Raw genomic sequence first — 14,320 nt, 5'->3', positions numbered from 1 at the left:
AATAATCCACTTTTATTTAGACCATTGTTATTTCTAATGTTTGGCACAGATCATTGTTGGTTACCAAAATAATTATTTTAATGTCTTTTAAATGTTTTTGGAGTCAAATTAATTACCGCTATGCATCCTAAGGGGGGGAGAAATGCTTTTGTCTCAATGTATCATTATAAATAAGCAGGTTTACAAAAAAAAAAAAAATATATATATATTTATATATATATATATATTATTTTTTTTATTTTTAGTTTTTTTTATTTTTTCCTGTTAAGTATTTCAGAATATTTTAATAAAAATGAGTGTCCGGAAATGCAACTGTCATTACCGTTGGACCTTGTTCAAGGTCTTTTATTATTCTCAGCATTTTTTTTAAATAAAGTTATTCTGACCCATGATGCACCACAAAGAAGAGAAGGCAAAAGCTGGCTACAAGGTAAGATTGACATCTTTTGATCATGATAACTGTTAATGTTCTCCTTCCATATGCCTATTTTTTCAGTACGGGTGATCATTACTGTAATTTATAATACATAATTTTCTTAAAAGTTAAGATACTTTCTTGTGTAGAAGAAATTAGGGAGGTTCTCACCGTGAGAAAAGTTTATTTTGTTCATTATGGCATAAAAGGATTTTAAGCTAGCTCATGTCATTCATTACCGTAATGCGTGACTTTAATTACCGCATATTAGAGGCCTGTTGCAGTAATAAGAAATAAGATTACGTGATGAATAGTTTCAGTTTTCAATAATAAATAGATAAATGTATAGGTTATTTAAATTGTAATGTTATTACATTTTCAAACTTTTTAGGCTAAAATTTCAAGCTAATTTATGCTAAAAGGAAGTGAACAGAAGAGGGCGGCAGCAAGAGCGGGATAACATCCCGGACCTTCTAGAGGAGTATAGAAGAAGGGAAAGGGGAAGTTGGTGTCTCTCTGTGTCTCTTTCTCGCTCTCTTCCTTCTGTCCCTCTTGCTTTTCTTTTTCCTTGTCTTGTCTCTCCTTCTGTTCTCCTTTTTCACACTCACACTGTGCAAATACTACGGAAGAGGATTTTAGGGCCACTGGGAAAAAAAAAAGTAAACTGATTTTTAAATTTTATTTCAGCTTAACATGGGAAAAAAGTCAGAATTCTGACTTTTTTCCCATACTATACTGAAATAAAATAAAAAAAAATCTGTTAACTTTTTTTTTTCCCCAGTGGCCCTAATCCTCTTCCGTAAAATACAGTATGGAGCATTCTGAAGATTTTGCTGTCTCACAAATGTTCCTTTTGATATCTTATTTTAACAGGTATCAGAAGCGCAAGGAAAAAGGGTTGTTAAAGGCAGCTGCAGATCTGACTCCCAGGCAGCTGCAGAAACGGTGAAAAAAAATGGAGGGAAAACTCTAACCGATATAATAAAAAGAAAGAACAGTTCAACACATACTAAATAAAACCCCTTCCTGAGATGACAGTGTGAATTAATGAACCACAACCTTGTAAAAGGGCCATCCAAACAAAGAACCTAAATTAATTAGCTGTCTGCAACATTGACAATGCAGGGGGAAAAAACAACCAAATTAAGAGAAAAACTACGGAAGGCACTACAAATTCTCAGTGACATAAAAAAAGAACTAGATTGTCTGAAGAAAAAACCAAAACAAATGGAGGAACACAGGTCCACAGTTCTACTTACAAGACAAGCCAAACAGAGGAGAGAGAACCGCAGGAAGCTGTGTGAGAGAAACCAAAGAAGAAGGATGAGTGACAATGTCAGACTGTTCCTGAACAGAGACGATGTGTCCACATTAACAAATGGTAAACTTGGGGAAGTCAGGAAGGGTGGACAAATTTATAGGAAGAGGTTCCTCTCAGACACCATGGAAAATCTCCACAAGAGATTTCTTAAAGAGAACCCAGTTTTCAATGTGTCCCGCTCCCAGTTTTTTAAGCTGAGGCCCTTCTGGATAGTGAGACCAAAGATCACTGATAGGGAAACATGTGCCTGCAAAATTCATGAGAATTTTTCTTAAGTAAAGTAAAAAAAATAAAAAAAAAAGCACCATCTTGGAATGATTCATTAGCTGTTACTGAGATAGTGGCTCCATCCGTCTGTGAAAACGTTGATTGCATGTATGGTAGATGTGACGCCTGTGAAGATCTTACTTTCCCTGTCGACGTGGATCCAACAACCAAAATCAACATATCTTGGACTAAGTGGACAAGGTCAAGACCACTAACAAAGAAACTGCAGGATGGCACTACCACTGAGACTGACATCTAAACCATGACCCTGGAGAAGAAAGTTGCTATTATTGAAAAACTTGTAGAGCTAACCAAGTTGGAACTTCCCCGGATCTCTACTCATTTGTACAACATTGGCGCAGTTCAATCGTCTCAAGCAACCTAAAGAAAATTTGACCCAGCATGATGTTATAGTCCATGTTGAATATGGGAAAACTACATGTGCAAATGGAACAAGGGAATAAAAGACACTCACTTTGGTGGATCCCACCAGCAAGTTACTCTCCATACAGGGGTGTTATACTACACTCATGGTAAAGCTGAATCCTTTGCTACTTTGTCTGCCAGTTTGGAGCACGAAACTGTTGCTACATGGGCACATTTGCAACCAGTTTTAGAGTACATAACATCTAACTACCCCCTGGCAAAAAATATCCACTTCCTGTCCGATGGACCAACATCTCAATATCGGAATAAGGTAGCATTCTACCTTGCGTCCACAGTGCCTTTTATGAAAGGGTTTAAAAGTGACGTGGAACTTTACTGAGGCCTCTCATGGAAAGGGAGCTCCTGGTGCAGTAGGAGGTGCTCTAAAAAAATCAAATCAGTCCCAGGAACTATGAAAATACACCAGGTGAGCACCCACATGTGCAATTAAACAAATTAACTCTCAAATTCACACTCACTGTTATCTTGTTTGGCTTTTTTTAAAAGCTTGATTTCATTTTTTTTTTCAATATTTCTTGTAGGTTTGCATTTCAAAACAGAAAAAAAGTTATATATACACCTGACCTTTTCATGGTTTTGCAGATAAAACTAAACATAATGTCTCCACAGGTTGTTGCTGTTGAACCAGGAAATATTACATTTCAAGAGGTCTTGTGCTTCTATAGTCACTCTTGTTACCGCTTCTCCTCAAACGAGTTTAACTCAAGGGGAATCTGAAGAGACCATCAAAGTAGGAACATGAGTCCTTGTGGACTATGATCCACAAGGACTCATGAAGAGGATGAAGACCTCTATCCTGGCACAGTAACACAGGTAGGTTTAAGACTGAGTGGAGAATGGGAAGTCAGGTGTGCAAGTATTGGATTCAGATGGTCAACACTGCTAAGCAGAATCATCACTGAAAATCGTGTGACAAGGTAGGGAAGCTGGTATTTTTATGAATGTCTGAAATCTCATGATTATAGGGGCTGACTGTAAGGAGATGATGTGGTCTGCTCTTGCGCTCTTTGTTATCAGAGAACCAAGCCAGAACTGAACCATGCCGAGCTTTACTGATTAACTAGTACCATATTTATTATTAATAATTATTAGCAACAAGGGCATATTAAGGCAAATTTAGAAAGAAACAAAGAGTAGAAAAAAATTTCCACCAAAAAATCTCACATTTTGCAGCATATACAAGTAAATTGGTAACTTCCTACTTCTGAACTATGTGATTTCTTGTGTACTAGCATTGTTTCCTGTTTATCTAAGGGGTTTTGTATTCCTATTTTTAAGTGTTGTATCACTAGAAATTTGCTAGCACAAAGTTGGAAAAAAAATACCTGAATTGTGTCATTTTCCTATTGTTTCCTGTTTTGTTTGATATTTGCAAATTATATATCATTTGCAAATGTATGTTTTACAAGGGTATTTTATTGTTTGTGTAGTTAAATAATAATAATAATGAATAATTTAACTTTTTCTCTCACATTTGAGAATTTTACCTCTGCATTTAACCCATCCCCTTGGGAAGCAGTGGGCTGCTACCGTGCGACGCAATGTCAGTAGAACAGAAGAGGAAAAACAGAAAAAATATGAAAGAAAGAGGAGATAAATGGGAGATAATGATAAAACATTTCAGTCTGCTTCATCACCTGCAAAGAGATGTAAAAAGGACAGCACAGCCAACAGACATGGTATATGACATACAATAAAGTAACACCTAGATACTATCACTGAAGTAGTATTATTTAATCTGACATGTACTCTGTGTTACCTGAAGATAAGAATATGCGCTTTCTGTATGGAAGTGAATCTCTGTGTACCTGGAACCAAGCACCTTTAGTTGTTTGTGAGTGTGCATGTAAAGTTGATCCAAAGAAAAAATGCTCAATGGTGGTTGTGGAGACCAGACCCGGGAGACCCAAAGCCCCAGACGCCCAAAGGGACCCCAAGGGCGAAGGCACCAAGGAGGGGCCAGCCCAGGAAATCCGACCCCCACCAAGGGAGGAGGAAAGACACCCCCGTGGAAGTCCCCCAGCCACCGCAATGCTGGAGCCCCCCCAACCCCCCTAACTAATTCACCCAGCCACTACATGCTCCTACCTTCTTTGGGGAGAGCAGAAGTGATTTTGTTATATTGTATACACAAGTGTAGACAAAATTTTATTTTGCTCTCTAGACAATTTCATTTTTTAAGTGCAGCCTTGATAAGGTAAGCAGCAGTTGTTGTCCAGCTGCTACTACCGCCTGCAGCTCCTGAAGCACTTGCTTCTCCTGGCTTTAGAGGAGGAAGAGGACGACGATGCTGTGAGGGTGGTAGCCCGCTGGGTTTGAAGAGGCTGACATGGTGGAAGCAGCAGTGGTGCCATCGCCAGGTTTAGCAGCGACAGATGATGCTGGAGAAGGTGTGGAAGCTGAAGGGGGCCGGGAGGAGCTGGCTGGGGATGTTTCAGCATTTGGCAAGGAAGCATCTAGAGTGCTCTCCTGATTTTCAACTGCAGAGGGCCGTGCTTCCCCTCTAGATGCCAAAGATTGCATGGGAATAGTCGCAGAGAAGTTTCCATTCATGCAGAGCTCTTTGTTTTCGATAGGCGTAGTAAAGCATCAGCCCCCCCAGGCAAACCAAGACTCTTTCAGAGTGATGGCACAGCAGTTGCATGTCTACTTTTTTGAAGAGAGTTTGAGTCGGAGATTATCCATTTTATTTTCCAACGAGCGGATGTTGGAGAGCAGGATTGATGGAAGCGGTGGTCTGTGGGGATCTCTTTTTAGCTTCGCAGTTAGCTCCCCTCTGCAGCTTGCTTTCTCCGTCTCACGCATCTCATCCTCAATCAGTTAAATTCCGCTGTTGTTTTGTTGACATACGTCCGTAGCACTCCGCAGCTTTTTAAACGGTCAAAAATGTCCGTATTTAAAACGTTTTGTGACCGTAGCTTCAGCAGGCGTTTGCGATCGTAGATGGGGTTTGATGTGTAGTTTGTATTGTTTAAAGCGGCGTATTTTGTGTAATTTGTCGAGAGGAGCTGCTCTTAACCGCTGCCTTGGAGCGCCACCATGGTAACATATTAAATACAAAACCACAATCAAAACGGACTTTGAAATTTGCATCACTTTTACAGTAATGAAATGATTTTTTTGCAGTAAAATAAAATTTGTTGTTGGAATGCCAACTTGAGGAGGGAGGGTTTGCCATTGAACTTCTGGCCAGAGAAAAAAACATGTCATTAATCTGTTACTCTCTGCTTTGCATATGGTACTGGTCGTCGCCATCTTGCATAAGAGCACGTTGTGACAAACACCAGGTACAACATTGCGACTTGCTCAACAGCTGAGACTGCACCATGATGTCACAAACCGGTAGGTGGCAGTGGTGCTCTTTGACAAACATGGATGTCTCTGGTAATGGACATTTGATTTAAATTACTCTTAATTAAAAACACTTAACATTTATTGGAAAGTATTTAATAATTTCATACTTAAGTTACTTTCATAAGTTTGTATTATGTATGTGACCAGACTTTTTCTTGAAGGTAGATCATTAAAAGTGTATGATACTGTCTTTTGCAGGACTAATACTTGTTTTAACTACCCATATTCATATATTAATTCTCATGTAAAATAGTGCAAATTGGAGAAGTGGCAAAGGAGCAGATTCTTAGAATGTTTTTTTTTTTTTTTTCACATTAAAGATAGAGGAGGCCTCAACGACTTAAAAGTTTGAGATCCCTGCCTACCTAGTGCAGGGGACCCAATCTTGGTTCTGAGTCCACTCTCATACATTATGTTTCCTGACCATTGATTGAAAAGGGCCCATCTCCCAATTCTTTAAATCTTTCAGAGTCATCTATAGGTATACATGACCAAATATTGCCTTTAGTGCTACAAGGTATTAATTCGTTGAGAAATTAGATATCTTCTTACAACCCAGAAGAACGACACTGAACTGCACACTTAACAGCATTTGATTGTGAATTAAAGGTAAGTATAAAGCATCTATGTGTATATTATACAACCTTTTGGGGGGGATTTTTAGGAATAATTTGCTATAGTGCTTCTAATTCAATCTAATACACCATAGACTGCAGGAAGGATTGGGGGATAGTGCGTTATACAATTTTGTCTCTGGAGGATTTTGAAAATGCATGGATTTTGAGATTTATGATACTCTGATTTCTCCTGTTTGGATTTGTAGGATACTTAATGTATCTACAATTACAAGGGATGTTGAATACCACAACAATCAGTTGCAATATCACCTAGATAAGTTAAAAGAAGAGCAAGCCAATCAGGAGCAGGCTATTGCAGGATGACTGAACGAGATTGAGGCCAAAAAAAAAACTCGGAAGTATTCAAAAGAGATTGAAATCATCACATGTCTAATTCTGTTAAATAAATGTAACACAAGGGAGGAACCTGGATTGTGACAGAAGATGTGGCCCTAAAGCCAACTGGTAGACCTCTCAAATAATCAAGTGGCCTAGGGTCTCCCAATTAAAAGTACCTAGGTAGGCCTGGCTTGAAATGATGAAACAGAAATAGTATCCAAAATATATTTTATTTATACATTCCTTTACAATTAAAAACAGACATTATTATTCCAATTTAAAACCCAATAAGGCCCAGGAACCCATATCAACAGTTTCAATGTTTCAGTGAGTGAGTGCTTGTTGCTATGATGTGTCTTTGCTTGGCAGCTTTGCTCGTTGTAAACCAACCAATCAGGGCACAGTTCATCTAAATATTCATGAGCATACCATAAAAGGAAGAAAACCTGTTGTTTCCTTCTAGGGCTTTTAACCAGGCTTGCATTAGGGCTCATAGAACAGCAAATATGCCATTTTCAGCCCAACCAATGTTACACACCTTATTCAGAGACCTTAAGGACCAGCACCAAATACCCTATATAATCCTTCTATGACCCCTTTAAGGTCAGATGCGCCTCAAATGCAGCTTTCCTCCTGAAGCACGTCTAGTAAAATGTGTACAGATGCGTCTGATGGTCCTGTGTTCAATTGCAGAGTGGCTTTGCTTTATTTGTGATTTTAAGTGGTTAAAAATTAGTTTTTATATGTTTTTAAGTGGGAAAGTCCACCTGAAAAAATTGTCTGTGCAGTCAGTTCATCAAGATTACGATCCTGCCTTCAAGTATTATTTTGCTGTCTGATCAGCTAAAAAAAACCCTATACCTGTTTGTGGCGGCTGGAAGGAGATGTTAGCAGATTTCAAGTACGTAATCCAAACTGCACACACTAGAATAATAAAAGCGAACCTATTTTAAGTTTTGACATTTTAAGTTGATTAAGGCGTTAATGAACTGTTTCAGGGGAGTGATAATAGTTCTCTGCCTCAGCAGAGCTGCGTCCGTTTCTTTGCCAGCTCTCAGATAAGCTTCTCTGTTTGGTTGATATAGCGCATCGAGAAGCAAAAGATAAATTTTTCCAACTCCAGCATCTGCTGCTTGCAAAGCGCGTCAGATGCTCAGAAACTCATGAGGAGCTACTTCAGCTGCTCAAATGCATCAAGATAAGCTGCTCTTCCCGCTTTGACTGCAGGACATTTTGATACACCATGATGTGCGTCAACCTAGCGGTAACACAAGCTTTCATCCTTTGACCGACCGTCTGGTTTGTTGGGCAACATACAAGCCAGGATGTCCTACTTTTTTTGGAACAGGTTTCATTGGGTGCCACAGTCTGTGTTGTTTTTACCCAGAAAAGAGGGGGGCCAGGATCTTGTCCACTTAGCCGGAAGAACGGCAGCTTTGAGTTTACGCTTCATTCAGAAATACCTCTCAGGGCTTTCTGACTTAGCATGGTGAGACCTGGCCAGCTGTAATTTTAGACATGTGAGCAACCTGGGTCGGGATGCTCGCATTAAGTTAAGAGGATTGCCTAAGTTTTATCAGGGTGTTTTTGTCACCTGTTTAAATTAAGATCATCCCAAAAGTCTAACTCTCTGCACTGGCTGTTACAGGAGCCCTTAATCTGTGGGTCGAGATTGGATGTGTGTGGCCAGGGGTGTCGGGGGCACTGCACTGTTCCAAGATGACAGTGAGACGGCTAGTGGAGACTGCAGGAGCGCCCCTCTCCTACATTGGCCACGGGTTCCGTGATGAGGGTACGGTCTGCCAGGCTGGTGCGGCGCTTCCTGGGCCTACTGAGAGAAAAGCTGTCAGCCAAGTAAAGGAGCCTCCTTCGTTCGTACAGTGAGGCTCAGAACCAACCAGACCTGACAGACTTCCTTCCTGGCCTGATCCTGTATCCTTGCTACCCCGAACAAAGTGGACCTCTGCTCCCTAGCCTGGACTCACTGACAATGGTTTTATTAAATATGGACCAGAAAGTTCTTTACCACAGGTGTACAAAAGTAATAAACCAAAGACATCTTCAGAACCGGCCGGTCTGCATCTGGACAGAAAAACTTCTGAAAAAAGCGTGTCCTTTCTGCGGTCTATCTGAAAACTTGTTCCATGTTTTTATGACAATTCTTAGCCATTTAATTACGCTCTATTTTTAGGAGGTGTTTTCCAGAATAGAAGAAGCAAGCCAAAGGCTCGACTTTCAATTTTTTTAATCAGTGAAGCAAAGATGGCCATATACCTGCAGTAGGGACCTCACCTTGATGCCGTGGCTCTGTGGAAGTTCAACGTTAAAGCCAGAATAAGGCTAGAGTTTTACTTCCACAGAGCCACACGGAACATGGAGGATTTTATGCAGTTGTGGGGTTTTAACAAATTTTTATGTGCTGTCAGATGAAGGAGAATTACAATATAACAAGCTCCTCATTTAATGACTTTTAGGGTTCGTTTCATTGCTCTGGAAAGTGTAATGCTGGAAAATTAAAAAAAGAATGTCCAACGTCATTCACATGTCAAATCAGTAGACTGAATGAATGATATGAAGCAGGAAATCTCCAGGCAGAAAGATGTTCTTGAAAGTGAGATTGAAGGACAATTGGACCCCATTTCTGATATTTTCTGCTAAAGAAGTTACTTGAGACCCAACTCTGGAGCAGACTTAGGTTGGCTTCATTTCAATTTATTGAAGCTCATACTGCAAGAATTGCAGCAATGCTTACTACTAAAATGCTACAAAAAAGGAGAAGCACCACCTCCAAACTGTATTCATGAGAGTCTTGTAATGTAATAAAGGTTTTTTTGTGGGCAGCCATCTAATTTTCACCTTGTTGACCTATATTTCTACCTGAGCTGTGGATTGCTGCAGCTTCTCCAGAGTTATTGGGTTGCTTTCCTTTGGTGTTCAAAGGTGTTGAATTTCATGGTAATTTCATTAAAATATGTTTGACTCTTTATTTTATAAAATAATTTTAATTCATTTTTGCCCCCAAGTAAAAAGTTATAAAGTTGTTTATCACACAATCTAAACAAATATATAATAGTTTTGACTTTTAACATAAAGGTAAAAGGGATATAAATGCTTTTGCAAGTCATTGTGTCTCCCTCTTGCCTGTCTCATTGTTTTCTTTAACATGTCAACCATTGCCACACAGTTTGTGTTGAAGGTTGTTGTTTTTCTAGATACTTAGTGACTGATTAGAGCCAGACAGTATAAATCTTGATTTTTCACATATCGTATCCCTTCATAAAGACAACCTTAGAGGTTTCTTCATCTGTGTAGAGATGGTGGATTTTGGGGAAATTCTCATCACCATTGGAGACTTTGGTCACTTCCAAAAGCTGCTTCTTCTTGGGTTGGCTTCTCCTCATTTTTTGCTCCCAGTATTTTTCTGCAGCTTTCTGTTTATCCAGTCTGACCCAGAAAGATACTGTAATACGAAGTGGATCCTTAAAGTTGATCCTAACCTTACCGCAGAGGAGCAGCTGAACCTCACTGTGCCCCGGGAGCAGGATGGGAGCTTCAGCAGGTGTCGAATGTTCACCCCTGTGGACTGGGACATTAATGCCATCAGAGAGCATGGACTCAATAGGACAACAGGATGCATGAATGGATATGTGTACAGCAACATGTTGTATGAGTCCACAATAGTTACTGATGTAGGTGAGGAGTGATGTTAGCAATGCCTTTTGTAGTAACTGCCCTGCTGATAATTTCAGTTTTTTTTTCCAGTTTGATCTTGTCTGTGAGAAATCTAACATGCCTGAAATCACGCAAACTATCGCCATGACGGGACTGCTCGCTGGTTCAATCATCTTTGGACCACTCGCTGACATGTAAGTTCCTTTAAAAACAGAAATAGGTCACCATGTGGGCTTAAACATAAAACCTAATTCCGTTATCTGTGTGTTTAGGTATGGCCGCAAGAAAACCACCCAGCTCCCGGTGGTCCTCTTGGTGATATTTGTCATAGTTGCTGGTGTTTCCCCAAATATTCATGTTTACAATGTGTCCCAGTTCATTGTTGGAGCTGCACTCGGAGCATACAGGATGAACTCTATCGTGCTAGGTATGCTTTTCTTAAAAAAAAAATAATAATACAGTCGCAATTCTTGTTAATGTTCTGGTGAGAAATTAAATCAAAGATACAGTCAAAGCATTATGACACCCTACAACAGCGTGTTTCTTATCAACTTCTATAAACTATAGTCTTAAAGAGGTGGCTTGAAGTGAGGAGTAAATCAGTACTCCTCTCATATTTGTTCCCTCCTAGGACAGCTTAAACTACACATCAATGTTACATTTAGTTGCACATGATAAAAGACATGTAACTTAATATGTTGAGGTAGGTTTGCTCTGTTTAAACCTCATTAAGGTAAGGCAAGGCAATTTTATTTGTATAGCACAGTTCAGTAGATGGAAAATTCAAAATGCTTTATATGAATTAGATGATAAAATATAAGAAAAATAAAAGCAGAATAAAAACAAAGACATTTGTAAAAGAAAACAATAGGATAAAATAAGCAGCATAAAAGCAAGTAAAAAAATATATATATATATATACAAAAAAGGTGGCGTTAAAGATCTCTCCATTCTTCAGAGAGAATACTGTGGCAGCGTGTGAGTCTGGTAACACATTTGAAAAATGACTCGAAAGAAAGGAGCAGAATATTCACACAAACGGCCACCGTTGCCATATCTGGAAGTCTGAGCGAGCTCAGCCTCAAAATCAATCGCAAGAAGCTAAAAGAAATCTCCAAAACCTGCTGCTACTGTTGATATAAAAGTGCATGCCTTTAGATTTAGGAAGAATGTACAGGTGTAACTTCATGTGAGACATACAAAAATGAAAACATTGCTCTCTAAAAAAGAAATGAAGGCAAGGATGAAACGTAGATAAAGACTTGACTTCTGCAAGAAAAAGGTATTTGTGGATATTTGAGTGTAAAAATTATTTAAAACTCAAACCAGATGCCATGTTTGGTGTAAAGAAAATATATAATTCCATAAGAATCTCTTCCCAACTATAAAGTATGTAAGTAGAGGTGTAATTGTTTAAAGGGAGGTCATATGGCAATACGGTCAGCCCAACTATAAGTTCTACAGCATTAAAGTCGGTATTTAAAGGTATGGATGAAAATAATAGAATTTTACAATAAGTGGTCCTCCTAATTATCAATCATTCTTGGGATATGTTTATGTACGTAAGGCCCTGCTATGTCCTCGCCTCCATTTTTACTTACCACAGATGGTGAGAAAAATTGCAAATCTTCTTTTGGAAAGTAAACTTGTATAAGTGATGCAAACAGCAACTTTTAAACAGAGCATGCACGAGGAGAAAAGGGCTCCTGCATTCTCTCGCACATAATAGGCGTTCCCTCTTGGTAGCGGGTACAGGGTTGTGCATGTGCATTTTTTTTAAAAGTGGAGAGGGAGGATGTTTTCAGAAATTCGCAAAACTCCTCCACTATACTTTTAAGCAAAATTTCAGACTCTCATTTCAGAATCTCTGAAAATGACCCAAAGGAAATGGACTGAAATATGAGAGTGGTCCATAATATAACAGTAAATGTTGTGCTGATTAAGAAGCTCTGACTTGAAACAAGCTGTGGCGGTGAAGTCAAAGAGTGAAGAACAACAGACATAATTCAGAGTATTGTGGCTCCTTGTTTCAGCAGAAAAAGGTAACCCCTTATTAACTGCTAATAAAGGGTAGAATGAGACGGTCAGGATAAGCATTTTTCCTTTGGGTTATTATGCAAGTATTTGATCTTTAAGTGACAATAAGCTACCTTCCTTTCCAAAAATAAACACAAAAACGTTCAAAACTGATTATTATGAGAATGGTTATGATTAAGTTATAAAAAAAATTAAGTTTGTTTTCTTAAGCCTGTAGACGTGTCCTTGTTTAGCAAACTTATTAGTTTAACCGTGTTTTGCAGCTACAGAATGGATCGGGATCAACAAACGGTCCCTGGCCTCCTGTTTGAGCCAGGTGTTTGGGAGCTTTGGTCAATGCGCCGTGGCCGGACTGGTGTACGTTATCCGTAACTGGAGGAAAGCACAGTACGTCATGGCAGGAGCTGAGGCTTTGGTCTTCCTCTACATATGGTAGGTGGGAGCTGTGACAGAGCCACCCAGGTTTGATTAGATAAACGATTAACGTGGCGGAGGTTTAGACATTAACGCAGTAAGTGGCTGTTATGATGGGGGCAAATCACATAGGCTGTGTATTCTCTGTTTCTCTTTTCTTTTAGGTGGATTCCTGAATCGGCTCGGTGGCTCCTGGGACAGGGAAGACGCGATGAAGCAAAGAAACTGATCCGAAAAGTTGCAGCAATCAATAAAAGGGAATTGCCAGAACACATGCTTGACAAGGTTTGTTTAGTTTAGCAGAAATAATATTCAGCCACTTAGATAATGTTTATAAAAACACAGATAATATGAATATTTAAGAAAAACACTTTAAGTATATTAGGCCTATAATATGTCCTCTTTGCACAAAGGCCATATTATCGGATTTAACCTTTTGTAAGTCTTTCTGACTTGCAAAAGTCTTTCTGAGCCTTGTCAACATCTAACCTGTCTTCGGTTGCAACCATTTGCATCTTTAGCTCCGCAACACAGACTAATCCCCTGAGGAGCTAATCACCTCAACAAGGCAGAGTTTTTATTTTTTGTGTCTTGATTATCTATCTCTGTTTTAACCAGTGACATTATTCACCATACAGCTGAAAAGTAAATACTGAGTATTATGTCTTTACCAGTAGAAGGTGCATGACAGGACCCAATTAAGGTCCTCCAGCTGAACGTTAATTAAACTGCTTCTGTTGCTATGTTTCTCTTTCAATGCATCCCAGGGCCAGGTCCTTACTAACCCAGATTAGAAGAGATCACTAGATACTGGCCTGTGGAGACAGGGTATCAGGATTTGGCCCGAGTATAAGTTGCTCAAATCCTTACATGTGCCTCTTTTTCCTGCTCAGTGCTCATCCATGTGGGCTGCAGCAAATTTTAATTGTGATTGAGGTTTTGATTTAGGAGCAGGAGAGTAGCCTTCTGCTTGGTAAAGTGATGTAAAACATAAGTCTGGAAACAGTCTCCCTTCCATGGCAGGCTAATACTTATACAGGTATTTCTCTTGCAAAAGCATTAATGTAATAATAAACTTGACTTACCAAGGAGCAGTCACATATCCATCCCATGTTATGCTAAAGGTTTGTTGGAGGCTACTAAGGGGTGGTGTAAAGATACAAATCTCCAAGTTTAAAACAATGTTAATATTCATGTCTATGCTTAATTAGTTATGTAAACAACTAACTTAAACTGGATATTTCTTATATTTTCACAATTTAGTTTTAACTAAAAATGGGATATTATAAAATGGAAATGGAGCACAATAAAAATAGGCTGTAAAAGTGACTTCCGATTTACCATTTTCATTTTCCTCTTCTGGAAACATTACTGAGAAAAAGAAAACATATATATATATATATATATATATATATATATATATATATATATATATAT

At 39.0% G+C, this 14,320-nt stretch overlaps 1 protein-coding gene across 1 annotated transcript in view; it reads left to right on the top strand.

The window, feature by feature from the left end:
• Positions 1–10,074: 10,074 nt before the first annotated feature.
• LOC107097026 (solute carrier family 22 member 13-like) overlaps positions 10,075–14,320 on the top strand; it is a 7,061-nt gene continuing 2,815 nt past the window's right edge. The window contains exons 1-5 of the mRNA XM_015393988.1: positions 10,075–10,449; positions 10,523–10,626; positions 10,705–10,859; positions 12,733–12,901; positions 13,048–13,168. Of these exons, the coding sequence (XP_015249474.1) occupies positions 10,075–10,449; positions 10,523–10,626; positions 10,705–10,859; positions 12,733–12,901; positions 13,048–13,168 (924 nt within the window). The remainder of the gene's footprint in view (positions 10,450–10,522; positions 10,627–10,704; positions 10,860–12,732; positions 12,902–13,047; positions 13,169–14,320) is intronic.

Source organism: Cyprinodon variegatus, unplaced genomic scaffold (assembly GCF_000732505.1).
Source record: "Cyprinodon variegatus isolate N-32 unplaced genomic scaffold, C_variegatus-1.0 Scaffold666, whole genome shotgun sequence".
NCBI lineage: Eukaryota > Metazoa > Chordata > Actinopteri > Cyprinodontiformes > Cyprinodontidae > Cyprinodon > Cyprinodon variegatus.
The sequence above is the reverse complement of the archived record's forward strand: the minus strand, read 5'-3'. Positions and strand labels throughout refer to the sequence as shown.